Here is a 27,075-nt window from a genome sequence, read left to right on the forward strand (position 1 = left end):
TCAGATATTCGAAGTTTGTGGTGAGCGTGTATCTGTCGGTATCTTTAGCACAGATATGAGTATCAGAGTGACAGATAACATCAGATAAAGTCAGCATAAAGCCAGTGCCAGCCAGGACACCCACTCACACAGAGAGCTTCACGACTGCAGAGCAGGTAGATACAGGTAAGGGCTTTCAGAGATTTACACTGAAGGACAAATACTAACCTAAAACCAAAGCAGTGAAAAAAGTTTGTCATAAAAAAAGAACTTGTGAGAAAGAGAAAAAGGCAGCAGGTAAAGATACAAATAACTAAAGCTCCATGAAATGAACTGCACAAATTCTATGATTATAAATGAAGCATTTGTTAATTATCTGGCTGCTGTCTGATACTTGAACCTTATGAAAACTAACTACCTAAATAATAAAACCAATGAATAAATAAATAATTTTAAGAAGAACACACTTCTCTTTTTACACCTTTTACAGATTCTACACAATCAGATCATTAAAAAAAAGAAAGATAAGTTTTAAGTTTAATGAAAAAAGAGTGTATATATATATATATATATATATATATATATATATATATATATATATATATATATAATGAAATAATAATGAAAAAATTGGAAACATCCACAGAAAATTCTAAGACACTGCACTATTAAAAAATAGGGCCAGGGTTTTAAGGTAGTTACCAGTCTTCTAAAAGTAAGTTAACCTAACAGAAATCTGGATTAGTCTGTATCTGTTCCTGTAAGTTTAGTTAACTGACAAATTTATTTATCCCAAACACTTCTTATCATTTTCAGTGTATGCTCACACTAACAACGATGAAAATGCTGTTTTTGAACCTAAAGCTCGACTGAAACTTCATCATCAGGATGCATTCCAGCATCACAGCTGAACTGTGTTTACATGATATGCCTTTCTTACTGTATCCTGTGCAGTTTGTCTGATCACTCATTTCACAAAATTAATGCAGAACAGAAACTACATGGCATTGTGAGAAAAAATGAGAGGTTAAAAATATTGGTTTAAAGAGTTTATGTTATGTAATTTTGAAGATAATTACATTTTTAACAGTATTTGTTTATTTCCCTTAAGCTCACATTATTGTCAGTGTATGTAATTATCCTGTTCACTTTTGTTAAGAATGAGGGTTTTGCTCGCTGTCACCGCTCTTGTGGTTGTGGCCAGTGCAGCCAATGTCTCTGTGGAAGATCTGGAGTTTGATGTCTGGAAACAAACGTTTGGTGAGAAATTTACATCAGATCTGCTTTTTTTTTATGAGCTCCATCGAGTTTACGCATTAGACTAAATTTGCATATACATTAGAATAACTGTATATATCTGAAGGAATTGGATTTTAAGCAATAAAGTATTTATTTGTTTGCTTTGTTTGTATAGAAGCATTAACACCCAAAACCCTTTACATGATTAAATCATTCTCTACATGCTGAAATGGTTCTTCATACTGATGTAGAATGTGTTTTATATGGTTCTATAAAGCACCAGAAAGGGTTCTGAACATGTGATGATGTCAAGCTTGTTACAAAGAATAATGTTTGCTATATAGAACTTTTTTCAAAAGGGTTCTATATAGCACTGTCCACTGCACACTCTCTGTCAATCTGAAGAACCCTTTCACCATGCAGAGAAACTTTTAATCAAGCAAACGCTTGTTTGGATGTACATGGTTCACTAAAGTTGTTACTAAATTCCTCTGCACAAGTACTGTCAACAGGTTATTTGTAGTTTTTATATATTCTAAAAGCTATTTATTATATTTCTGTATTTGACTAAAACTCGTCTTTCATAAAACCAAACAAAAACTGTAGGCTAAGCAAAAAAAGCTGAACCTAAAACAAAACATACTGTGAGCATTTTGTGCCCTGATAAACGCTGTTAGAGCTCTGCAGGGCTCGGCCAAATATCAGCTATATTATTTCACTTACAGCATTGAGCTCAGGTTGGATTTAAGCTACTGTACTTGCTTTTATCAATTCAAATGATTCTTTTTTTCCAGTGGATTAGGTTGGCCTGAATTTAGTACCATGCTCTCTCTCTCTCTCTCTCTCTCTCTCTCTCTCTCTCTCTCACACACACACACCCACACTTCTGCTCTTCCTCTTTCTCACACACCTTCTCTGACTTTATCTTTTTATTGCGCCACTTTCCCCACTTTCTCTCTCACTCTCGCAGTGATGGACTTGGGATGATGCAGTTTTGTTTTCCTCCTATAATGTGTATGGCAACTACAGTATAAGTCTCTGTTCATGCTTCGGCCAGCGTCCAACATGGCAGCATGCAAACACTCTACTGCTCAAAGAAGTTCCTCAAAGTGCTCCTTCCACCAACCAACAATATGCTCATTTGAAGTCAGTGTTTCTCCACCCTTGCCAAATACAGCTTGGGCGCAGCCACCCCGACTGCTCCTGAGTTGCCGGACAGTTGCCCAGAACCTCTCTGAGGCCGTACGAAAGTCTTTTTCCATGGCCTCACCAGACTCCTCCCATGCCCTGGATTTTGCTTCTGCCACCATTGCAGCTGCCACCTTTTTTGCCTGTCGGTACCTATCTGCTGAATCGGGAGTCCTTCGGGCCAACCAGTCACCGATGGCCTCTTTGTTCAGCTTGACAGCCTCCCTCACCACCGGTGTCCAACAGGAGGTTCTTGGGTTACCGCCCCGACAGGCACCCACAAGCTTTTGGCCACAGCTACGCCTGGCAGCTTCCACAATGAAGATTTTGAACAGGGTCCATTCAGACTCCATGTCCCCTATCTCCTCTGGGACATGAGAAAAGCTCTCCCGGAGGTGGGAGTTGAAATCAATCCGAACAGGGGCCTCCGACAGTCGTTTCCAGCACACCCTCCTCACTATTTGCTATTCGCACCGGGTCTGACATCAGTCTTCCCTGCCATCTGATCCAACCCACCACCAGATGGTGATCAGTGGACAGCTCAGCACCTCTCTTCACCCGAGTGTCCAGAACATGGTCCCAAGTCAGATGAAACAATGACAAATTCGATCATTGACCTTTGACCCAAAGAGCTCTGCTACCATGTACATGTATGAACATCCTTGTGTTCAAATTTGGTGTTTGTCCAATAGCAAGTCCAATAACAATGCACCATTCAGGTTTAGATTGGGCAGGCCGTTCTTCCCAATCACACCTCTCCAGGTCTCCCAGTCATTGCCAATGTGAGCACTGAAGTCTCCCAGTAAGACTATGGAGTCTGTAGGCAGGACACTTTCCAGAACCCCAGCCACTTGCTCCAAGAAGGCCAAATACTCTGACCTCTGAATTATGAGATTGGTTAAAAGTCATGTTGCTTATATTGCTACACGCAAGCAAAAACTACTGTGTTTCAATTTGGCATCACTATGGCAGTTGTATCACTAGTTTGTAAGCCTTTTTCAATGATTACCAGAAGAGTATCACAAGAGGTTAAAACCACTTGAAAGTCACCAAAGTATGTGATGATAGTATCAACTGTACACTATATGGACAAAGCATTGGGATAACCCTCCTAATTAATGAGCTCAGGAGTTTCAGCCACACCCATTGCTATCAGGTGGATCAAATTAAGCACATAGCCTTGCAGTCTCCATAGGCAAACAGTAGCAGTAGAATGGGCCTCACTGAAGAGCTCAGTGACTTTAAACATGGCACTGTCATAGGGTGCCACCTCTGCCACAAATTTTACAAAAATTAGTGAAATTTCTGCCCTGCTAGATCTGCCCCTGTCATCTGTAATTACTATTTACAGCAAAAACAGAATTATATGTGTGTAATGAGAACAGTTTGGGGAAGGCCCTTTTCTGTTCCAGCATGACTGAGGCCCTCACAGAGCCCTGACCTCAACCCCATCAAACACGTGTAGGATGAATTAGAGTGGAGATTATGAGCCAGACCCTCTCATCCAGCATCAGTGTCTGACCACACAAATGCTCTTCTGGATGAATGGACAAACATTCCCCCAGACCCAATCCAAAATCTTGCAGAAAGCTTCCCACAAGAATGGAAGTTGTCATAGCTGGAAATGGGGACCAACTCCATATTTCATTTACAGCATTTAGCAGACGCTCTTATCCAACAAGAAGTGCTTTGTCTATCTAGAGAAAGTATCTTTGCTAGTTATCAGTATGTTAGATAAAAAGACAATCGTGAGCTCAGATACTGCTAGAAACAAAAAGTCACTGTAGATACCCAGAAAAAAGGAACAGAGTTAAACACAGAACTATGTGGCATACAATGCAATACAATACAATATAGTAAACTACAATACATAGTGGAATACAATAAAATATAATATAAATAATATAATATTAATGCCAATGGATTTAGAGTGAGATTCATAAAAGCTCCTGTAGGTGTAATGCGTAGTTGTCCCAATTCTTTTGTCCATATACTGTAGTTCTATCAAGTAACCCAGTCTCTTTGACTTGTTAAAGACCTCATAATTCAGAGGATCCAGTGATGTCCGAGGAAAATAAAATCATACGATAAAAACAATCAGCTTTGGAACATTCTTGATTAGAAAAGGATGTGACAGGGGCAGTTTTCAAAAAGTTAATTAATTATTATCATAAATAAAGATCCGGATTTACTGATATGGGTTTAAGAGTGTAGCACCAACCATGAAATGATGACATGACTTTAGTGGTCTATTGGCTGAACTTCAGGTGTATTCAAAAGAGATGCACACATTAAACTCGGCTTCCCATAAAAAACATTCTCAAAAATGAGAGTTCTTCAAGGGTTCTTTAGTACAGAAAATTGTTCTATATAGAAGCATGAACGCTCAAAGAACCCTTTGCATTATTAAAGGGTTCTTTACATGGTGAAATGGTTCTTCAGATTGATGGAAAATGTGTTGTATATGGTTCTATATAGCACCAAAAGGGTTCTTTTGTCATTGCAGACTTGTAACTATAGGTAAGTATAGAATAATCCTTTTTGATGCTGTATAGAACCTTTTTTAAAAGGATTTATATAAAACCATCTACAGCACATTATCCATCAATCTGAAGAACCTGATACTTTTTCTTTTTTACTCGAAGCTTATACTGTTTCATCATGTGTTCAGGCCCATAAAAAATGTTTCCTCTCAGGTAAGAGTTATGGTTCAGTGGAAGAAGAGTCTCAGCGTAAGATGATCTGGCTGGACAATCGTAAGCTGATCCTGGAACACAACATGCTGGCTGACCAGGGCCTCAAAAGCTACAGACTCGGCATGAACCGCTTTGCAGACATGGTGAGATCTCACATACACAGTTCACTAAATATAATCTTCAGCTCTATTTATTATGTGCTGTTCAGTAAAAATGCTTGACATCTGGCTCATCACAATCCTCTCCCCATCTTCTTCTCCAACAGGACAATCAGGAGTACCAGCAGATGTTTAATGGCTGCCTGGGATCCTTCAACGAGTCTGAGATCGAGAGTGAAACTACATTACTGGAAGAGGGTGCTGCTTGTCCCAGGAAAGTGGACTGGAGGGCTAAGGGCTATGTGACCAGAGTTAAAGACCAAAGTCACTGCGGCTCCTGCTGGGCCTTCAGTGCGGTGAGTTACATCAGGACAGGTAAAGAGGCAGAACCAGATGAAGGAATTAGTTGAAGTAGCAGTGAGTGGTACGACCAAAAATATTTGACAGTGCAAGTAAACCTACCTTTTGAGCTGGTTGTTATACTGGGATGTCCCTTCAGTTTTTAATTAGACCCATCTTTAAGAACCAAAGTCAATCTGAAATATTTTTTATTCTGCAAGGAAAAGCTAGACCATGAAATTCGATTATTAGTCTCTTACATTGCTTATTATCAATCAGATTGGGTCTTACAGAAAGATTTGGTCATAGATCCCTACAGGATTGAAACATTGCAGTGGTGTTCAAAATATCCAGTCAAGAGTGGCTCAGCAGTCTTGAACTGTGGTGTTTGTTTCTGTCATCTCTCTCCCTCAGACAGGGGCACTAGAGGGTCAGATGTTCAAGAAGAAAAGGAAGCTGGTAAGCTTAAGTGAACAACAGCTGGTGGACTGCTCCCAGAGTTTTGGAAACTTTGGCTGTCAAGGTGGTTGGCCGCACTGGGCCTTCACGTATATCAAGAGCAGTGGAGGCCTGGAGACAGAGTACACTTATCCATACCGGGCCAAGGTAAGGCTACAGTAGATAATGATGCTGGTAGTTTGATTAAAAATACATAAATGAATCCTTACACCAAATGTAGTTGATCAGCTAAGACATCTTAATTGTCTTAAGTATGTTTGAAGGTATTAATGCCAACTGTATGCCCATTAGCATGGTGCTAAACACAAATTATTTCCACACATTTGTGCACATTTTCAAAAAAGTTTAGCAAACAGCTGTGTGATGATTTGGCATGTAGTCTGCACAGCGCTACTTGGTGGGGTCTTAATAGTTTTTTCTTTACTTTTGACACAGTTCATCTACATTTGGAGTAGGGAAAATTTTGGAAATTAGATTTTTTAAAAGGATCTTCTTGAACTTTGAACCAAAGAGCTAGCAATCCATCATGATTGTTTCCATCTCTCCTCAGGAAGGGCGGTGCAAGTTTAGAAATCAGAGAGCTTGGGCTAAGTGCTCCGGCTATAAAAAGGTGCCATGCTCAGAACGCTGTCTGAAGAACGCTGTGGCCAGAATCGGACCCATTTCTGTAGCTATAGATGTCTCTCGTCACAGCTTCCAGTTCTACAAGTCAGGTAATCCTCAGAAAACAGTCCTGCATGTACTCTCGACCATATTCTGTCTTTGTTGAGGCAAATATGAAGAAATTGACCACTTCTAAAATAGTGATTGTCCCAATCATAAATGTCTCTAAACATTTCTTCCTCTGTCAAAAAAAAGGAAGAACACTCCAGAATAAATGTGCAAGAAATCAGAATCATTAGAGTAAGAAATGGTGGAAAGGTGTCAGAGAGGAGCCTACAATGCCTGGCTTGCGCTATCCTGATCATCTGGAGCTGTTTTTATTTCATTTCGTTTAATTCCTGAAAGTGAAAATGTTTTGGAAGATCAAACTCACAGCTCAGTGTCAAAACTACTATCAGGCAGATTTATACTGAATAATAAGATCTGTTAACTAATTAGTTAACTTTTCTAAGCTTAGCGGCTGACAATTACCAGACTAAACAGGACTGTAGAGCGCTCAAAATTGGTATTTAAAACATTATGTATCAAGATAAATATTAATGCACTCGTACATCTGCCATTCTTTATATTGTTTTGTTAAAGTTTGCTGACAAACCTCACGTTAAAGATGATGAGTCCTTCTCAGCACCTAATGTAACAGTGCTCTCTGAATAATTAGCATTCATCTGAAGCTTCTGTTGCTAAGATCTCCTTCTAATTACACTCTGGCATCTACTCCTTTAACATCAAGATGCCTAATATATTTCCCTAAATTAATATAAACATGGTTTCCAGAATCCACTTAAATGATGTGTAGCTGATCTGAATATCAAGCCAGTATATTTTTGAATAATAAAATGTTTCTCCTCTGTGTGCCTCTAATCTCAATTTACAGGTGTGTATAATGAGCCAGCCTGCAGCAGCACTAAGGTGAATCACACTGTCCTGGTTGTTGGTTACGGCACTAATAGACGTGGAAAGGACTACTGGCTGGTCAAGAACAGGTAAACAGCACAAAGACTATTCCTGATCTCATTACTGTCAGGGAAACAGTAGGGAAGGGGTCATCAACATCCAACTCAGGAGCCACATCTACCACATGCATCTTTTACTGCTTTGTTCTGGCTCCACAGCAGAATTAGATTTGTAGGTAAAAATAAAATAATCATAATTTGCAGTAAAATAATGCTCTTCTGATCATTCAAACACAGTTTTAAAAATAAATGGTCTTAAATACCGGAGGTAATGTAGAACTGCTAGTTCAACTTTTAACTCAGAAGGCTGGCAGACTGCTGGTCACCATAGCAGCACAGACAACAATCTTTTCTAGCTAGTAGCTAATGAAAAGGCAAAGAGAGAGATTTAAGACGAATGTTGATAATTTTAAGACAGATGAACTTATGGACAAAGAGTCATGATTACTTTCTGTTTAAGCGTTAGCAGGGTAAAACTCAGATGCGCTCCATATAACTACTGTAGAAGTGATGACGAAATGTTATAGTGCTGTACTATACTGCTCAAACACTGAGCTACAGCAGCTATATTTCAGATCCTGCTCTGTCAGGAAAAACAGCAAGATTAGGAAGTGGATAGAAGCACTGATTTAACTGTAAACAGAGCTAAAATGCTGTATGTGTGTGATGGCCTTGTTTTTAGTGCTTCTCTGTGTCTTTGTACAATGTGCCAGTGATTTCTGTACTATTTCTGTTTTAAATAGAAAGAAGAACTTTTATATGCAGTATGAATTTAATAGATATACTATAGAGAATACTCGGCTATCCCAAACTGGATTACCCAGCTAACATCAAGCAGCTTTTTGCATCACCAGAAATTTTTCTACTCAACTTTAAAAACTAATGCAGACAATAAACTACCCACAAAATAATTCTTACCTAATTACCTTGTTTCAAGCAACTAATATTAGCTGAAACTTCAGTGACCTTACATGACTTTTCCCAGATTAGAAATAACTAACTAGCTATGTCAGAAAATGGAAATCAAAATGTCAGAGCATGATCTCAATACTAAGATACAAGTTAGCTAGAAGTGGCATTTTTTGATTGAGCAGTAAAAGGTGGATGAGATCCACAGTATTAGTTCAGAAATTGCCATGAAACTAAAAGAATGATGCTGTTTGGCAGATCGCTAACATAGCTAGCCAGCTAGCTTTAACTTTTGCTACTCATATGAAGCTGGTGTTCCTGCTAATGACCTCATTTAAACTCTCTTCTAGCTTATGGTCGGCTAGCAGACTACAGGTGCTAATTATCTAGCCTTCTAATGTAGCTAGGTACATCTAAACAGTTGTACAAAGACAGAGAGACTACTTGATGCAAGGCCCCTTCAGGGCTACACCACACATACAGCATTTTAGCTCTGTTTAAAGGTAAACCAGTGCTTCCATCCACTTCTTATTCACACTATTTGTCATGATGGTGCACAGAAACTAAGATAGGTCTGTTGTAGCCCAGCTTGTGAGCATTATAGTACTTTACTATAGATTTAGTAATTGATTCTGCAGTAATTACATGGAGCGGAAGTTAATTTTACCCTGCTAACACTTAAAGTAGTAGGACGTAATCACCCCTCCTGGTGAAATAGGCTCATTAGTGTTTATAATCACTCCAGCTGGTTTCCTGATACAAAACATCATATATTCATGAAGCTGTTTTCCCATTCGGCAGGTTCTTTTTCACATTTTCCTGTCGTATCTTAAATGGTGCCCGAAACAGCCTCATTTAAGGTGTAATGGTAAAATTCGAACAAGAAGTTGGCAAGTAAGAAGCGACTTCAGCCTTGCAAAAAAGACAAACGTTAAGAGACGTTTTACAAGAGACTTCTGTGGAACAGTTTCCTGCCGGAGATGTGAGAAAGCAGCTATAGCTGAGCTAAATATTACAGCAGAGCAAAGTATGTCTGCATTTTTCTTTATACTATTTAGTCTATATTAGTACTTTAGCACATACTGAGACATATTTACAGCCAAGATGGTAAAATGGACATAAAATGTTTTGGCTCCCAGTATGTGAAATACTGTTTCTGACTGCTCAAAACATAATAAACTCTCAGCATTCACAAAATCTATAATGACTGTAATTCATTCCAGCTCCTCACACCAGCACACGTGCACACTTATTATTATGAGTGTATTTCAGCATAGAAGTGAGCCAGACCACCTGATTTCTAGTTTGCATAGTTTTAATATGCAAGTCTACTTATTAGGTCTGCTTGTTAAATGGATGTCTCCATTTCACTAACAATCTGGTTTAGATCTATCCTGAAATTTAGTTCACTGTCCTGAAAGCACTAGACACTATGAATCTGAACTGTTAGCGTCCACTGGGCAATAAGACCAAACTAAGGCGCTGGGTGCCCACCAGAGCGCTATACAATGTTTGGGTGCAGAGGCACCAAGCAGTATAAGGGTACTAGAGTACTAGGTGGTGCTAGGATACTGGGCACTGGGCTTTTGGGGACCTCTGGGGTATTTGGCAGTGCTACAAAACTTGATGCCAGCTTGTTGATGCCCTTTGGAGCACTAGGTGGCCCTACAGGGCTACTTACGTGCTCACTAGTGTCTTTTGGGCCAATCAATAAGTAGTAGTTATAATGTTAATAATTACCTATACAATGTAATAATTAAGACAATTGATATTATTCTATTCCTAATTCTAATGAGCATGTTTGCTAACTATATTAGTGACATAGACATTATTGGAATTTTTATTATTTTTATCACTTTATACTATTAACCTATACTTTTAAAACTATTCAAACTCAGGGTGTGGCGAGACCTCTATCTGTCTCTGTCACTCTCACCATGAAAAGGATATCAGTAAATGTGGTTTTCTCACCAACACCCAGTAACAGGGCAGTTTTCTCACATTAAATTAATTCAAGATTCAAGAGTTTTATTGTCATGTGAACAGCAGAACAGGCAGTTGCACTCTATAATGAAATTCTTACTTTGCTGTTCCTCCATTCACCATATATACTCTTAAGAGAATAAAAAAAGAAAATATAAGAATAACTCTAAAAAACAGTAGGAAAAAGAGTAAAAGCAAATAAGTGTACAGTATGTGCAAAGTTGAAATAAAATTAAAGTTAAACGTGCATATGTGCAAATAAGCGTAGCAGCTGTTCATAAAGTGCATCAAGTGACAGATGAAAACAGATGTAAACAGTAAACAATATTACTCTGTGCAAGTAATACATGTAAACAGTATTGTTCTAACAGCAGCAGTACAGTGTAGGTAAGGTGCAGCTGTTGAGTGCAAGGTTAAATCAGTTCAGATTGGGAGGGGGGAAGAGGTAGTTAGTGAGATGGACTGGGCTGTTTTGATTACACGCTGGAGAGCCTTCCTGTCCTGAGCAGTGCAGTTTCCATACCAGACCATGATGGAGCTGGTAAGAACACTCTCGATCGTACTCCTGTAGAAGGTGCTGAGAATTTTGGCTGACATGCCAAATTTCCTCAGCCTTCTCAGAAAGCACAGTCGCTGCTGGGACTTCCTGATGATGAGGTATGTATTGTGAGACCAGGTGAGATCCTCACTGATGTGGATGCCGAAGGAATTTGAAGGTTTTCACCCTCTCCACCTCTGTCTCACCAACATACAGGGGTGTGTGTAGCTCCCGCTTCCTTCTTGGATCAACAATCATTTCCTTGGTCTTGTCTGCATTCAAGGAGAGATTGTTGTTATGACACCAGGCCACCAGCTCAGCCACCTCCTTCCTGTATGCTGTCTCGTCCCCACCAGTGATCAGTCCAACGACTGTAGTATCATCAGCGAACTTGATGATGCTGGTGTTGTTCTGGGACGACACGCAGTCATACGTGAAGAGTATGTACAGAAGGGGGCTCAGCACACAGCCCTGGGGGACCCCTGTGCTGACTGTTCTTGTGCTGGATGTGCGGCTGCTGACTCTGACTGACTGGGGTCTATCTGATAGAAAGCTCAGCACCCAGTTGCAGAGGGCAGGTGTCAGTCCAAGGGTGAGGAGCTTTTCTGAGATTTTGTGTGGGATGACTGTGTTAAATGCTGAGCTGTAGTCAATGAAGAGCATTCTGATATCCGTGTCCTTGCCCTCAAGGTGGGTGAGGGCTGTGTGAAGGGCTGTGTTCACTGGGTCGCCTGTGGACCTGTTCCCTCTGTATGCAAACTGAAGAGGGTCTGGAGTGTTTGGACTGGTCTCTTGGATGTGAGTCATGACTGTTTCTCTCGAAGCACTTCATCACGATTGGGGTGAGTGCAACAGGGCGATAGTCATTTAGGCTGGTCACAATACTTTTCTTTGGGAGGGGTACGATGGTGGTTGACTTGAAGCAGGAAGGCACAAAAGCTTGCGCAAGGGACAGATTGAATATGTCCACAAACACATCAGCCAGTTCTGATGAGCAAACCCTGAGTGCACACCCGGGGATGTTGTCACACATCCACTGATGTCACAGTGAGTGATGTGTTTCGTGTGGCCATAGTGTCTCTCAGTTGGCCAGGGTTGAGGACCTCGAAGCAAGCATAAAACTCATTTAGCTCATCAGATAGTGTGGTATGGCTGTTTGTAACTGCCCTGCTTGTCTGCTGGTAGTGGGTGTTGTGCTGTATTCCTTGCCACATGTGCCGTGAGTCTGTGGTGGTGTAGTAGCCCTCCAGCTTCAGCCTGTACTGTCTCTTGGCCTCTTTGATAGATCTACACAGGTCATATCTGGACCTTTTGTAGTCTTCAGCATTGCATGAGAGAAATGTGGTTGGTTAGTGTAGTGGATAACACCTCTGCCTTCTACGCTGCAGACTGGGGTTCAATCCCCACCTGGGTAAACACCCTACGATATACCAATAAGAGTCCTTGGGCAAGACTCCTAACACCACCTTCGCCTACCTGTATAAACTGATCAAAGTGTAATAAGATAAGAGCATCAGCCAAATGCTGTAAATGGAAATGCAGCATGGCGGGCACGTAGCATGGACTGAACTTTACCGTTTAACCAGGGTTTCTGGTTGGGGTATTTTCTGCAGCGCCTTGTAGGGACAACGCTTTCAACACAGCTGCTGATGTAGCCCATTACCCCAGAAGCATAGGCCTCTAGATCAACAGTACAGTCCTCATTCATAGCAGCAGTTCTGAACACATCCCAGTCTGTACTGTCAAAGCAGTCCTGAAGCACTAAGTCAGTTTCTTCATTCCACACTTTGATAGTTTTACTCACTGGAAGTGCTTGCTTGAGGAGTTGTCTGTATGCTGGGTAGAGGAACACGTAGATGTGGTCGGACTGTCCGAAGTGTGGCCGAGGCACGGCCCTGTAGGCCCCCCTCACGTTGCTGTAAACTTGGTCGAGTATGTTACTCTCCCTCATCGGAAAGCTCACGTGCTGATGGTACTTGGGGAGGACAGTCCTCAGGTTTGCAGTGATTGAAGTCGCCGGCAACAATGAACGCGGCGTCCGGGTGCGCAGTCTCTTGTTTACTGATGGCGTCATGCAGCAGAGTTCGCGTGTGGCGGGATGTAAGCAGCCAGAATGTGCACAGAGCTGAACTCTCTTGGCAGATAAAAGGCTCTGCACTTCAACATCAGCAGCTCTAAGTCAGCTGAACAATGTTTTTCAACAGTCTTTACACCACCTTTTGTTCACGTAGATGCAGACACCGCTGCCTTTGTTCTTCCCTGACGCTGCTGTGCGGTCCCCGCAGTGGATGGAGTGCGTTTCCAGCTGGATTGCCGAGTCTGGCGTGCTGTCCGAGAGCCAGGTCTCTGTGAGGATAAGAGCACAACACTCTCTGATCTCACGCTGAATTGTTATTCTGGTCCTCAGCTTATCCAGCTTGTTTTCGAGGGAGTGAACATTAGCTAGCAGCAGGCTAGGTAGCGGTGGTCATGTAGCCCTAGCCTTTAGCCTAGCATGTAGCCCACCTCTCTTGGCCTGTTTCCGCTTTAGCCGCTCTGTTCGTTGGCTGCGCCGCTCACCCGTGGTGCTGCTGGGCCTTGCTGGCTGGTGCCGGTGGAGTGCAAGCGTAAGAGAAAGTTGAAGTTTGAGAGGCTAAAGGTAAGTTCATGATGAACTTTACCGATCTCCAGGAGTGCCTCTTTACTGTAACTAACTGAGCTGTAGATTTCTGTACACGTAAAATAAATACTACAGTTAAAATAAGTCATAAATGGCATCGGTTGCAGGAGGAGCACGCAAAGACGTCTGCCACGGTGGGCGCCATCTTGCCAGATCCAATTGCCTCCATGCTGACCACTGACTGAAAATGAAAGCAAATTTCAACCTTAACTTGCTCAGTCTTCTTTTAACTACAGTTAAAATACACATTTTTAAAGTACAAATACTTATTAAATTTAGTTACTCTCATAGGGCACAACAGGCCTACAGTTATAATTCATATTTAATATCAGATCAATACAAAACCAAATTCTTCAGTTTTGACCCTGAATGTAGTCGATCAGCCAAGACATGATTGGCCTCTGAAGTTTACTTGTTTAGTTTTAGCACTGGAGTTACAAGGCTATGGTAGCTAATAAGTAAAGGAAGATTATAATCCACCAATTAGCGTACAAAGCTGCTAACCGCAGCTTCAAAGGCAGATCTTATTTACAAATTTATTATTTTTGTTTTCTGTGCTTAGCCTGTTTGTGATATTTCAGAAAATTACCTCTCACAAAAAAGTGCCAGGGCCAGTTCCCGTGGGTCCCTGATGCATGTAGGGTTTATGAGGACACCAGTCATCATAACCTCAGCATAGATTTGGGACATTTTTGATTTTTACTAATTTATCTCCTGAGATCTTAAGAATCTTAAGATACCTTGGGCAAAACTGAGGGTGGGGGTGGACAACATGGACAGGCTGTTGACTGGCTAAAGCTGCTAAAGGAGAACCCTGCGCTGACAATTTGTCATATCTGGCATTTTTACATAAATTATTAGGGATAATAAAGTTCTTCCAAATTAAAATTAGATTACATTCCCTCTGTAAATTGACAGAGAGAATGTTTCTGTAGGCTTGTGAATTCTTTATTCTACTACCTTTATAAGAAACATCATCAAGAAAGGTTACTGAGCCCATTCAAAAAGCAGCCATGCAAGCCCATGCTATGATGGCACCACCTTAGAGAAGTGGCTTATTAGAATCAAAGGAAAGCATGCACTTGATTAGCATCAGTTTACAAATGGAAAAGAGCAGATTTGTTTGTTCTGCTTGTACAAAGGAAAGGATGGTGTCCTGCAAGGATGTGTTGTGGGACCACTGTTGTTCTCATTTTTTATGCTTCCACCGAGTGCAGTTAATCACAAGCATGGCATCAGCTGTCACTGCTACACTGATAACACTCTCTTCGGTCTACTGAGCAGCAGACCATCAAATGTAGTAAAATGTTGTCCCTTCCTTAAAAGCCAAACAACTTTTTTATAATCTCTCCTTATTTTAGCCACATTTGTCAGACTGCTTTCCATGCATTATACTTTTGCTTGATTCTACAATACTTTGATTTGTGTGACTTCTTTGAAAAATTAACACACAAGCACAGTAAATAAATTATATATTCACAGTGTTATAGTCAAGTCATAAGTATTTGGACAGTGGGCGTGCACACACACATTTTCTAAGCCACTTACAGTAACATGCATGTCTTTGGACTGTGAAAGGAAACCCACACTGACATTGAGAACATGCAAACTTCACACAGAAAAGAATTCCAGAAATCCAGTTTTGTCTTCAGTAAGTGAAATTGGGTCAAATTGGGTCAAAATCAGGCAATTGACTCAGCCATCAAACAATATTATATTTCTTTGTCGTAAGAAGCTCTTGGCTTGTTTTCACAGTAAATTTTTGGTTATTATTCATCTGTACCACAAAGCACTATTTTGCTACATATATCAACAGTTACATCATCAATAAACACTGGTTACACTGGTCCATTGGCAGCCATACATGCCCATGTAATAACACTACCTCCACCATGTTTCACAGTAAATGTTTTCTAGCAAAGTCTAATCTGGCCTGTTGCCTCTTGATTGCAAGCAGGTTAGATTGTAAAGTGAAGCCTCTGTCTTTTGATTGTAGACTTTGACAATTGATGACTTGATATTGTTAATGGGGTTTTCTTCCACGGTCTTCCAGGCTTTTTGGTGTTGCTGAGCTCACCAGTTCCTTCTTTTAAAGAATGCACCAAATGCTTGATTTGACCACTGATGATTTGATTGCTATCTCTCTCTGATAGGTAAGTTTTGTTTTTCGACCCTTCACTTGCATCAATGCCTCTTTGGATTGCTTGATTCCATTGTAAATTAAAGCGTGACTCTGTTGTCACAAGCTAATTATGTCGGTAGTGTAAGGCCTCCAGTCCAGCTCTGTATAACAAATTCATTAACTTAACAGTGAAATAAGATTATAACGACAACACTTTGCGTATTAAATACAACACGACTGATTATTCTCTTTTAGAAAACTGAACTGAACAGTATAGATCTGTTTATTTTTATTTCACAGAAATCATCATGTCTTCTCTGAAGGCTTAAAATGACCTGAGGTTTCCACACTGCAGCTGCAGTGCATGAAGTCATATTGCTCTCATCTTTTTTGGTCTCAGATAGTCGAAGTTTGTGGTGAGCGTGTATCTGTCGGTATCTTTAGCACAGATACGAGTATCAGAGTGACAGATAACATCAGATAAAGTCAGCATAAAGCCAGTGCCAGCCAGGACACCCACTCACACAGAGAGCTTCATGACTGCAGAGCAGGTAGATACAGGTAAGGGCTTTCAGAGATTTACACTGAAGGACAAATACTAACCTAAAAACAAAGCAGTGAAAAAAGTTTGTCTTAAAAAAAGAACTTGTGAGAAAGAGAAAAAGGCAGCAGGTAAAGATACAAATAACTAAAGCTCCATGAAATGAACTGCACAAATTCTATGATTATAAATGAAGCATTTCTTAATTATCTGGCTGCTGTCTGATACTTGAACCTTATGAAAAGTAACTAACTAGCTAAATAAATAAAACCAATGAATAAATAAATAAATTTATTTATTTAAATTATTATATTTTTATATTATATATATATATATATATTATGATATTAAATTTATATTATTTAAAAATATATTTAAAATATATTCTTTTTACAGATTCTACACAATCAGATCATTAAAAAAAAAGAAAGATAAGTTTAAAAGTTAGGTAATATTAGGAAATTATTAATAACAATAAAAGTAATATTAATGAAAAAAGAGTATAAATATATATATATATATATATATATATATATATATATATATATATATATATATATATATATATATATATATATATAGTAATGAAATAATAATGAAAAAATTAGAAACATCCACAGAAAATTCTAAGACACTGCACTATTAAAAAAATAGGGCCAGGGCTTTAAGGTAGTTACCAGTCTTCTAAAAGTAAGTTAACTTAACAGAAATCTGGATTAGTCTGTATCTGTTCCTGTAAGTTTAGTTAACTGACAAATTTATTTATCCCAAACACTTCTTATTATTTTCAGTGTATGCTCACACTAACAACGATGAAAATGCTGTTTTTGAACCTAAAGGTCGACTGAAACTTCATCATCAGGATGCATTCCAGCATCACAGCTGAACTGTGTTTACATGATATGCCTTTCTTACTGTATCCTGTGCAGTTTGTCTGATCACTCATTTCACAAAATTAATGCAGAACAGGAACTACATGGCATTGTGAGAAAAAATGAGAGGTTAAAAATATTGGTTTAAAGAGTTTATGTTAACTAAATTATGTTATCTAAATTTGAAGATTATTAAATTTTTTAACAGTATTTGTTTATTTCCCTTATGCTCACATTATTGTGTTATAGTGTATGTAATTATCCTGTTCACTTTTGTTAAGAATGAGGGTTTTGCTCGCTGTCACCGCTCTTGTGGTTGTGGCCAGTGCAGCCAATGTCTCTGTGGAAGATCTGGAGTTTGATGTCTGGAAACAAACGTTTGGTGAGAAATTTACATCAGATCTGCTTTTTTTTTACATGATTAAATCATTCTCTACATGCTGAAATGGTTCTTCATACTGATGTAGAATGTGTTTTATATGGTTCTATAAAGCACCAGAAAGGGTTCTGAACATGTGATGATGTCAAGCTTGTTACAAAGAATAATGTTTGCTATATAGAACTTTTTTCAAAAGGGTTCTATATAGCACTGTCCACTGCACACTCTCTGTCAATCTGAAGAACCCTTTCACCATGCAGAGAAACTTTTAATCAAGCAAACGCTTGTTTGGATGTACATGGTTCACTAAAGTTGTTACTAAATTCCTCTGCACAAGTACTGTCAACAGGTTATTTGTAGTTTTTATATATTCTAAAAGCTATTTATTATATTTCTGTCTTTGACTAAAACTCATCTTTCATAAAACCAAACAAAAACTGTAGGCTAAGCAAAAAAAGCTGAACCTAAAACAAAACATTCTGTGAGCATTTTGTGCCCTGATAAACGCTGTTAGAGCTCTGCAGGGCTCGGCCAAATATCAGCTATATTTTTTCACTTACAGCATCGAGCTCAGGTTGGATTTAAGCTACTGTACTTGCTTTTATCAATTCAAATGATTATTTTTTTCCAGTGGATTAGGTTGGCCTGAATTTAGTACCATGCTATCTCTCTCTCTCTCTCTCTCTCTCTCTCTCTCTCTCTCTCTCTCTCACACACACACACCCACACTTCTGCTCTTCCTACTTTCTCACACACCTTCTCTGACTTTTTTTTTTATTGCGCCACTTTCTCTCACTTTCTCTCTCACTCTCTCTGTCGCCATCTGTCTTTGTTTCTTTCTTTCTATCTTTCTATCATGCTGCACTCTCTGTCTCTCTCCCTCTCTTTCTCTCTCTCTGCCTCTCTCTCTCACACACACACACACACACACACACACACACACAGCTCACACACACACTTCTGCTCTTCCTCTTTCTCACACACCTTCTCTGACTTTATCTTTTTATTGCGCCACTTTACTCACTTTCTCTGTCACTCTCTCAGTGATGGACTTGGGATGATGCAGTTTTGTTTGCCTCCTATAATGTGTATGGCAACTACAGTATAAGTCTCTGTTCATGCTTCGGCCAGCGTCCAACATGGCAGCATGCAAACACTCTACTGCTCAAAGAAGTTCCTCAAAGTGCTCCTCCCACCAACCAACAATATCCTCATTTGAAGTCAGTGTTTCTCCACCCTTGCCAAATACAGCTTAGGCGCAGCCACCCCGACTGCTCCTGAGTTGCCGGACAGTTGCCCAGAACCTCTCTGAGGCCGTACGAAAGTCTTTTTCCATGGCCTCACCAGACTCCTCCCATGCCCTGGATTTTGCTTCTGCCACCATTGCAGCTGCCACCTTTTTTGCCTGTCGGTACCTATCTGCTGAATCGGGAGTCCTTCGGGCCAACCAGTCCCCGATGGCCTCTTTCTTCAGCTTGACAGCCTCCCTCACCACCGGTGTCCAACAGGAGGTTCTTGGGTTACCGCCCCGACAGGCACCCATAAGCTTTTGGCCACAGCTACGCCTGGCAGCTTCCACAATGAAGATTTTGAACAGGGTCCATTCAGACTCCATGTCCCCTATCTCCTCTGGGACATGAGAAAAGCTCTCCCGGAGGTGGGACTTGAAATCAATCCGAATAGGGGCCTCCGACAGTCGTTTCCAGCACACCCTCCTCACTATTTGCTATTCGCACCGGGTCTGACATCAGTCTTCCCTGCCATCTGATCCAACCCACCACCAGATGGTGATCAGTGGACAGCTCAGCACCTCTCTTCACCCGAGTGTCCAGAACATGGTCCCAAGTCAGATGAAATAACGACAAAGTCGATCATTGACCTTTGACCCAAAGAGCTCTGCTACCATGTACACGTATGAACATCCTTGTGTTCAAATTTGGTGTTTGTCCAATAGCAAGTCCAATAACAATGCACCATTCAGGTTTAGATTAGGCTGTTCTTCCCAATCACACCTCTCCAGGTCTCCCAGTCATTGCCAATGTGAGCACTGAAGTCTCCCAGTAAGACTATGGAGTCTGTAGGCAGGACACTTTCCAGAACCCCAGCCACTTGCTCCAAGAAGGCCAAATACTCTGACCTCTGAACTATGAGATTGGTTAAAAGTCATGTTGCTTATATTGCTACACGCAAGCAAAAACTACTGTGTTTCAATTTGGCATCACTATGGCAGTTGTATCACTAGTTTGTAAGCCTTTTTCAATGATTACCAGAAGAGTATCACAAGAGGTTAAAACCACTTGAAAGTCACCAAAGTATGTGATGATAGTATCAACTGTACACTATATGGACAAAGCATTGGGATAACCCTCCTAATTAATGAGCTCAGGAGTTTCAGCCACACCCATTGCTATCAGGTGGATCAAATTAAGCACATAGCCTTGCAGTCTCCATAGACAAACAGTAGCAGTAGAATGGGCCTCACTGAAGAGCTCAGTGACTTTAAACATGGCACTGTCATAGGATGCCACCTCTGCCACAAATTAGTGAAATTTCTGTCCTGCTAGATCTGCCCCTGTCAACTGTAATTACTGTTATTAAGAAATAGAATCACCTATTAGCAAAAACAGAATTATATGTGTGTAATGAGAACAGTTTGGCGAAGGCCCTTTTCTGTTCCAGCATGACTGAGGCCCTCACAGAGCCCTGACCTCAACCCCATCAAACACGTGTAGGATGAATTAGAGTGGAGATTATGAGCCAGACCCTCTCGTCCAGCATCAGTGTCTGACCACACAAATGCTCTTCTGGATGAATGGACAAACATTCCCCCAGACACAATCCAAAATCTTGCAGAAAGCTTCCCACTAGAATGGAAGTTGTTATAGCTGGAAAGGGGGACCAACTCCATATTACATTTACATTTACAGCATTTAGCAGACGCTCTTATCCAACAAAAAGTGCTTTGTCTATCTAGAGAAAGTATCTTTGCTAGTTATCAGTAGGTTAGATAAAAAGACAGTCGTGAGCTCAGATACTGCTAGAAACAAAAAGTCACTGTAGATACCCAGATAAAAGGAACAGAGTTGAACGCAGAACTCTGTGCCATACAATGCAATACAATATAGTAAACTACAATACACAGTGGAATACAATAAAATATAATATAAATAATATAATATTAATGCCAATGGATTTAGAGTGAGATTCATAAAAGCTCCTATAGGCTATAGGTGTAATGTGTAGTTGTCCCAATACTTTTGTCCATATACTCTAGCTCTATCAAGTAACCCAGTCTCTTTGACTTGTTAAAGACCTCATAGTTCAGAGAATCCAGTGATGTCCGAGAAAAATAAAATCATAGGATAAAAACAATCAGCTTTGGAACATTCTTGATTAGAAAAGGATGTGACAGAGGCAGTTTTCAAAAAGTTAATTAATTATTATCATAAATAAAATCTTTTTAGATCCGGATTTACTGATATGGGTTTAAGAGTGTAGCACCAACCATGAAATGATGACATGACTTTAGTGGTCTATTGGCTGAACGGGGTGTAGGCTGAACTTCAGGTGTATTCAAAAGAGATGTACACATTAAACTCGGCTTCCCATAAAAAACATTCTCAAAAATGAGAGTTCTTCAAAGGTTCTTTAGTACAGAAAATTGTTCTATATAGAAGCATGAACGCTCAAAGAACCCTTTGCATTATTAAAGGGTTCTTTACATGATGAAATGATTCTTCAGATTGATGGAGAAGGTGTATATGGTTCTATATAGCACCAAAAGGGTTCTTTTGTCATTGCAGACTTGTAACTATAGGTAACTATAGGCAGAAGAATCCTTTTTGATGCTGTATAGAACCTTTTTCAAAAGGATTTATATAGAATCATCTACAGCACATTATCCATCAATCTGATGAACCTGATACCTTTTCTTTTTTACTCGAAGCTTACACTGTTTCATCATGTGTTCAGGCCCATAAAAAATGTTTCCTCACAGGTAAGAGTTATGGTTCAGTGGAAGAAGAGTCTCAACGTAAGATGATCTGGCTGGACAATCGTAAGCTGATCCTGGAACACAACATGCTGGCTGACCAGGGCATCAAAAGCTACAGACTTGGCATGAACCGCTTTGCAGACATGGTGAGATCTCACATACACAGTTCACTAAATATATTCTTCAGCTCTATTTATTATGTGCTGTTCAGTAAAAATGCTTGACATCTGGGTCATCACAATCCTCTCACCATCTTCTTCTCCAACAGGACAATCAGGAGTACCAGCAGATGTTTAAGGGCTGCCTGGGATCCTTCAACGAGTCTGAGATCGAGAGTGAAACTACATTACTGGAAGAGGGTGCTGCGTGTCCCAGGAAAGTGGACTGGAGGGCTAAGGGCTACGTGACCAGAGTTAAGGACCAAAGTCACTGTGGCTCCTGCTGGGCCTTCAGTGCGGTGAGTTACATCAGGACAGGTAAAAAGGGAAAACCGGATGAAGGGATTAGTTGAAGTAGCAGTGAGTGGTACGACCAAAAATGTTTGACAGTGCAAGTAAACCTACCTTTTGAGCTGGTTGTTATACTGGGATGTCCCTTCAGTTTTTAAATAGACCCATCTTTAAGAACCAAAGTCAATCTGAAATATTTTTTATTCTGCAAGGAAAAGCTAGACCATGAAATTCGATTATTAGTCTCTTACATTGCTTATTATCAATCAGATTGATTGGCTCAGCAGTCTTGAACTGTGGTGTTTGTTTCTGTCATCTCTCTCCCTCAGACGGGCGCACTAGAGGGTCAGATGTTCAAGAAGAAAAGGATGCTGGTACGCTTAAGTGAACAACAGCTGGTGGACTGCTCCCGGAGTTTTGGAAACTTTGGCTGTCAAGGTGGTTTCATGGACAAGGCCTTCAAGTACATCAAGAGCAGTGGAGGCCTGGAGACAGCGTACACTTATCCATACCGGGCCAGGGTGAGGCTACAGTAGATAATGATGCTGATAGTTTAATTAAAAATACATAAATGAATCCTTACACCAAATGTAGTTGATCAGCTAAGACATCTTAATTGTCTTAAGTTTGTTTGAAGATATTAATGTCAACTGTATGACTATTAGCATGGTGCTAAACCCAAATTATTTCCACACATTTTTGCCCATTTTTTAAAAAGTTTAGCAAACAGCTGTGTGATGATTTGGCAAGTAGTCTGCACAGCGCTACTTGGTGGGGTCTTAATAGTTTTTTCTTTACTTTTGACACAGTTCATCTACATTTGGAGTAGGGAAAATTTTGGAAATTAGATTTTTTGAAAGGATCTTCTTGAACTTTAAACCAGAGAGTTAGCAATCCATCATGATTGTTTCCATCTCTCCTCAGGAAGGGCGGTGCAAGTTTAGAAATCAGAGAGCTTGGGCTAAGTGCTCCGGCTATAAAAAGGTGCCACGCTCAGAACGCTGTCTGAAGAACGCTGTGGCCAGAATCGGACCCATTTCTGTAGCTATAGATGTCTCTCGTCGCAGCTTCCAGTTCTACAAGTCAGGTAATCCTCAGAAAACAGTCCTGCTTGTACTCTCGACCATATTCTGTCTTTGTTGAGGCAAATATGAAGAAATTGACCACTTCTAAAATAGTGATTGTCCCAATCATAAATGTCTCTAGACATTTCTTCCTCTGTCAAAAAAAGGAAGAACACTCCAGAAAAAATGTGCAAGAAATCAGAATCATTAGAGTAAGAAATGGTGGAAAGGTGTCAGAGAGGAGCCTACAATGCCTGGCTTGCGCTATCCTGATCATCTGGAGCTGTTTTTATTTCATTTCGTTTAATTCCTGAAAGTGAAAATGTTTTGGAAGATCAAACTCACAGCTCAGTGTCAAAACTACTATCAGGCAGATTTATACTGAACTAATTAGTTAACTTTTCTAAGCTTAGCGGCTGACAATTACCAGACTAAACAGGACTGTAGAGCGCTCAAAATTGGTATTTAAAACATTATGTATCAAGATAAATATTAATGCACTCGTACATCTGCCATTCTTTATATAGTTTTATTAATGTTTGCTGACAAACCTCACATTAAAGATGATGAGTCCTTCTCAGCACCTAATGTAACAGTGCTCTCTGAATAATTAGCATTCATCTGAAGCTTCTGTTGCTAAAACCTCCTTCTAATTACACATGAAAATCTGCTCCTTTAACATTAAGATGCCTAATATATTTCCTTAAATTAATATAAACATGGTTTCCAGAATCCACTCAAATGATGTGTAGCTGATCTGAATATCAAGCCAGTTTATTTTTGAATAATAAAATGTTTCTCCTCTGTGTGCCTCTAATCTCAATTTACAGGTGTGTATAATGAGCCTGCCTGCAGCAGCACTAAGGTGAATCACGCTGTCCTGGTTGTTGGTTACGGCACTAATAGACGTGGAAAGGCCTACTGGCTGGTCAAGAACAGGTAAACAGCACAAAGACTATTCCTGATCTCATTACTGTCAGGGAAACAGTAGGGAAGGGGTCATCAACATCCAACTCAGGAGCCACATCTACCACATGCATCTTTTCCTGCTTTGTTCTGGCTCCACAGCAGAATTAGATTTGTAGGTAAAAATAAAATAATCATAATTTGCAGTAAAATAAACCTCTTCTGATCGTTCAAACACAGTTTTAAAAATAAATGGTCTTAAATACCGGAGGTAATGTAGAACTGCTAGTTCACCTTTTAACTCAGAAGGCTGGCAGACTGCTGGTCACCATAGCAGCACAGACAACAATCTTTTCTAGCTAGTAGCTAATGAAAAGGCAAAGAGAGAGATTTAAGACGAATGTTGATAATTTTAAGACAGATGAACTTATGGACAAAGAGTCATGATTACTTTCTGTTTAAGCGTTAGCAGGGTTAAACTCAGATGTGCTCCATATAACTACTGTAGAAGTGATGACGAAATGTTATAGTGCTGTACTATACTGCTCAAACACTGAGCTACAACAGCTATATTTCAGATCCTGCACTGTCAGGAAAAACAGCAAGATTAGGAAGTGAAATCAAAATGTCAGAGCATGATCTCAATACTAAGATACAAGTTAGCTAGAAGTGGCATTTTTTGATTGAGCAGTAAAAGGTGGATGAGATCCACAGTATTAGTTCAGAAATTGCCATGAAACTAAAAGAATGATGCTGTTTGGCAGATCGCTAACATAGCTAGCCAGCTAGCTTTAACTTTTGCTACTCATATGAAGCTGGTGTTCCTGCTAATGACCTCATTTAAACTCTCTTCTAGCTTATGGTCGGCTAGCAGACTACAGGTGCTAATTATCTAGCCTTCTAATGTAGCTAGGTACATCTAAACAGTTGTACAAAGACAGAGAGACTACTTGATGCAAGGCCCCTTCAGGGCTACACCACACATACAGCATTTTAGCTCTGTTTAAAGGTAAACCAGTGCTTCCATCCACTTCTTATTCACACTATTTGTCATGATGGTGCACAGAAACTAAGATAGGTCTGTTGTAGCCCAGCTTATGAGCATTATAGTACTTTACTATAGATTTAGTAATCGATTCTGCAGTAATTACATGGAGCGGAAGTTCATTTTACCCTGCTAACGCTTAAAGTAGTAGGACGTAATCACCCCTCCTGGTGAAATAGGCTCATTTGTGTTTATAATCACTCCAGCTGGTTTCCTGATACAAAATATCATATATTCATGAAGCTGTTGTCTCATTCGGCAGGTTCTTTTTCACATTTTCCTGTCGTATCTTAAATGGTGCCTGAAACAGCCTCATTTAAGGTGTAATGTTAAATTTCGAACAAGAAGTTGGCAAGTAAGAAGCGACTTCAGCCTTGCAAAAAAGACAAACGTTAAGAGACGTTTTACAAGAGACTTCTGTGGAACAGTTTCCTGCCGGAGATGTGAGAAAGCAGCTATAGCTGAGCTGAATATTACAGCAGAGCAAAGTATGCCTGCATTTTTCTTTATACTAATGTTATATTATTTAGTCTATATTAGTACTTTAACACATACTGAGACATATTTACAGCCAAGATGGTAAAATGGACATAAAATGTTTTGGCTCCCAAGGTGGATTGATTTCTGTTGAAAGGACAAAATGGCTCTTCTTCACATTTGGGTGGCGACCCCTGCAGAAGGGAAAAGTAGTCAGGAGACAAAGATGAATATCGGAGATTTACTTTGCAGCTGGAGAGTTAACTGGGGTGTTTATAGTGCATGTATGAAGCATAAATAAATGTGCAACATCGTCTGGAAGATTATTGTGCTTTAATAAGGAGGCAAAACGAAATACCCAACACTGACAGTAATTTATTTTGCAGCTGGGGTACTAGGTGGGGTAATAGAGGCTACATCAAGATGTCCAGGAACAAGAGGAACCAGTGTGGTATTGCCTCATATGCCGTCTACCCTCTGGTTTAAAGGTAAAACTTCATTAAAGTTGTCAGTCCTCATCCACACAGATCTACACTGTTGGGTTCAGCGCCAGCTTCCTGTTTCAGATGCTGAAGAAAATTTAATGCAGACGTAGTGTGCCAGTATTTAAGAGTTTGAATGGGCATTAAAAGTCTAGTTACTTGTGCTGTTTTTCACGACACTGTAACTGTGCACAATTGCTCTTTTGCCGCAAAAATGTTTTACAGTTGGTCACATTCCTTTTAACAGTTTGAACTGTGTGTAGAAGAAGTTTTAGTAATTCCAATTGAATGTGAGTTTTGTAGGTCAGTGGTTCTCCTGGAGCTGAGATGGGATCTCTAGAATTAGAACTGAACTGCCTCAATGATCTCTAGCTATAACACAACATTAAGGAGTAGCATGTGAATTAATTCTGTTAAATGTTGTTTTTTCTACAGACTGGAGAGAGACTCAATCTTGAAAACCTCAAGAAGGAAGTTCTGGCAAAAAAAAACAAAAAAACACTTTTATTTTCCTTTTCCTCTGATTCCATTCATTTTTCACTTCTTTCAGAGCAGATTAATCATTAAACCTTCTTAACATACAAATTAATCATAATGTGAAATATTGTTTCTTATTTCTCAAAACATAATAAACTCTCAGCATTCACAAAATTTATGATTGTAATTCATTCCAGCTCCTCACACCAGCACACGTGCACACTCATTATGATCCAACGGCACAATGTTGTTTTGTAAAGTTTATTTCAGTGTAGTTTGTATAGTTTCCATCAGTGGTGGACAGTAACTAAGTAAATGTAATTAGTTTCTGTACTTAAGTAGTTTTTTGTGTATCTGTACTTTACTTAAGTTTTTCCATTTTGGGCGAATTTTTACTTTCACTCCACTACATTTCAAAGTCAAGTATCTGACTTTTTACTCCACTACATTTTGAGAAATCTGTCGTTCCTTTTGGTTTGTGTGTGTATAAAAACATAACATGTCAAAACAAAAGCAGCACAAAGCAAGAACACCAATTTGAGCACAGCGGTCACTTTGTTCTGA

The 27,075-nt window shown here is 39.8% G+C and overlaps 1 protein-coding gene across 9 annotated transcripts; it reads left to right on the forward strand.

Moving 5' to 3' along the window:
- Positions 1 to 26,623, forward strand: LOC108443082 (procathepsin L-like). 9 transcript variants are annotated; one of them, XR_005130836.1, is made up of 10 exons: positions 1 to 155; positions 1,139 to 1,239; positions 5,103 to 5,245; positions 5,368 to 5,556; positions 5,954 to 6,145; positions 6,549 to 6,711; positions 7,536 to 7,644; positions 13,276 to 13,386; positions 15,757 to 15,856; positions 16,126 to 16,386. XR_005130836.1 is itself a non-coding variant. In XM_037542156.1 (10 exons), exons 2-9 carry the CDS (start codon positions 1,140 to 1,142, stop codon positions 26,036 to 26,038), a joined length of 996 nt encoding a protein of 331 aa, XP_037398053.1. In that variant the 5' UTR covers positions 8 to 165; position 1,139; the 3' UTR covers positions 26,039 to 26,040; positions 26,470 to 26,623. The 9 variants fall into 9 exon arrangements, 6 of the variants coding, with proteins under 6 accessions (XP_037398056.1, XP_037398054.1, XP_037398053.1 ...); XR_005130835.1 differs by having other exon boundaries at positions 3 to 165; XM_037542156.1 differs by lacking the exons at positions 6,549 to 6,711; positions 7,536 to 7,644; positions 13,276 to 13,386; positions 15,757 to 15,856; positions 16,126 to 16,386 and adding exons at positions 22,499 to 22,581; positions 22,985 to 23,147; positions 23,955 to 24,063; positions 25,939 to 26,040; positions 26,470 to 26,623 and having other exon boundaries at positions 8 to 165; positions 5,954 to 6,062.
- The last annotated feature ends 452 nt before the right edge of the window (positions 26,624 to 27,075 follow it).

The sequence above is a fragment of the Pygocentrus nattereri genome, chromosome 10 (assembly GCF_015220715.1).
Source record: "Pygocentrus nattereri isolate fPygNat1 chromosome 10, fPygNat1.pri, whole genome shotgun sequence".
In the NCBI taxonomy this organism is placed as follows: Eukaryota; Metazoa; Chordata; class Actinopteri; order Characiformes; family Serrasalmidae; genus Pygocentrus; species Pygocentrus nattereri.

What these genes read in the sequence shown, in the direction of transcription:
- LOC108443082 (XM_037542159.1), top strand. Translation starts at nt 1,140, where the DNA reads ATGAGGGTTTTGCTCGCTGTCACCGCTCTTGTGGTTGTGGCCAGTGCA. An exon ending in TGTCTGGAAACAAACGTTTG is followed by an intron (nt 1,240 to 5,102) that starts GTGAGAAATTTA and finishes GTTTCCTCTCAG; the next exon opens with GTAAGAGTTATGGTTCAGTG. An exon ending in TACTGGCTGGTCAAGAACAG is followed by an intron (nt 7,645 to 25,938) that starts GTAAACAGCACA and finishes TTTATTTTGCAG; the next exon opens with CTGGGGTACTAGGTGGGGTA.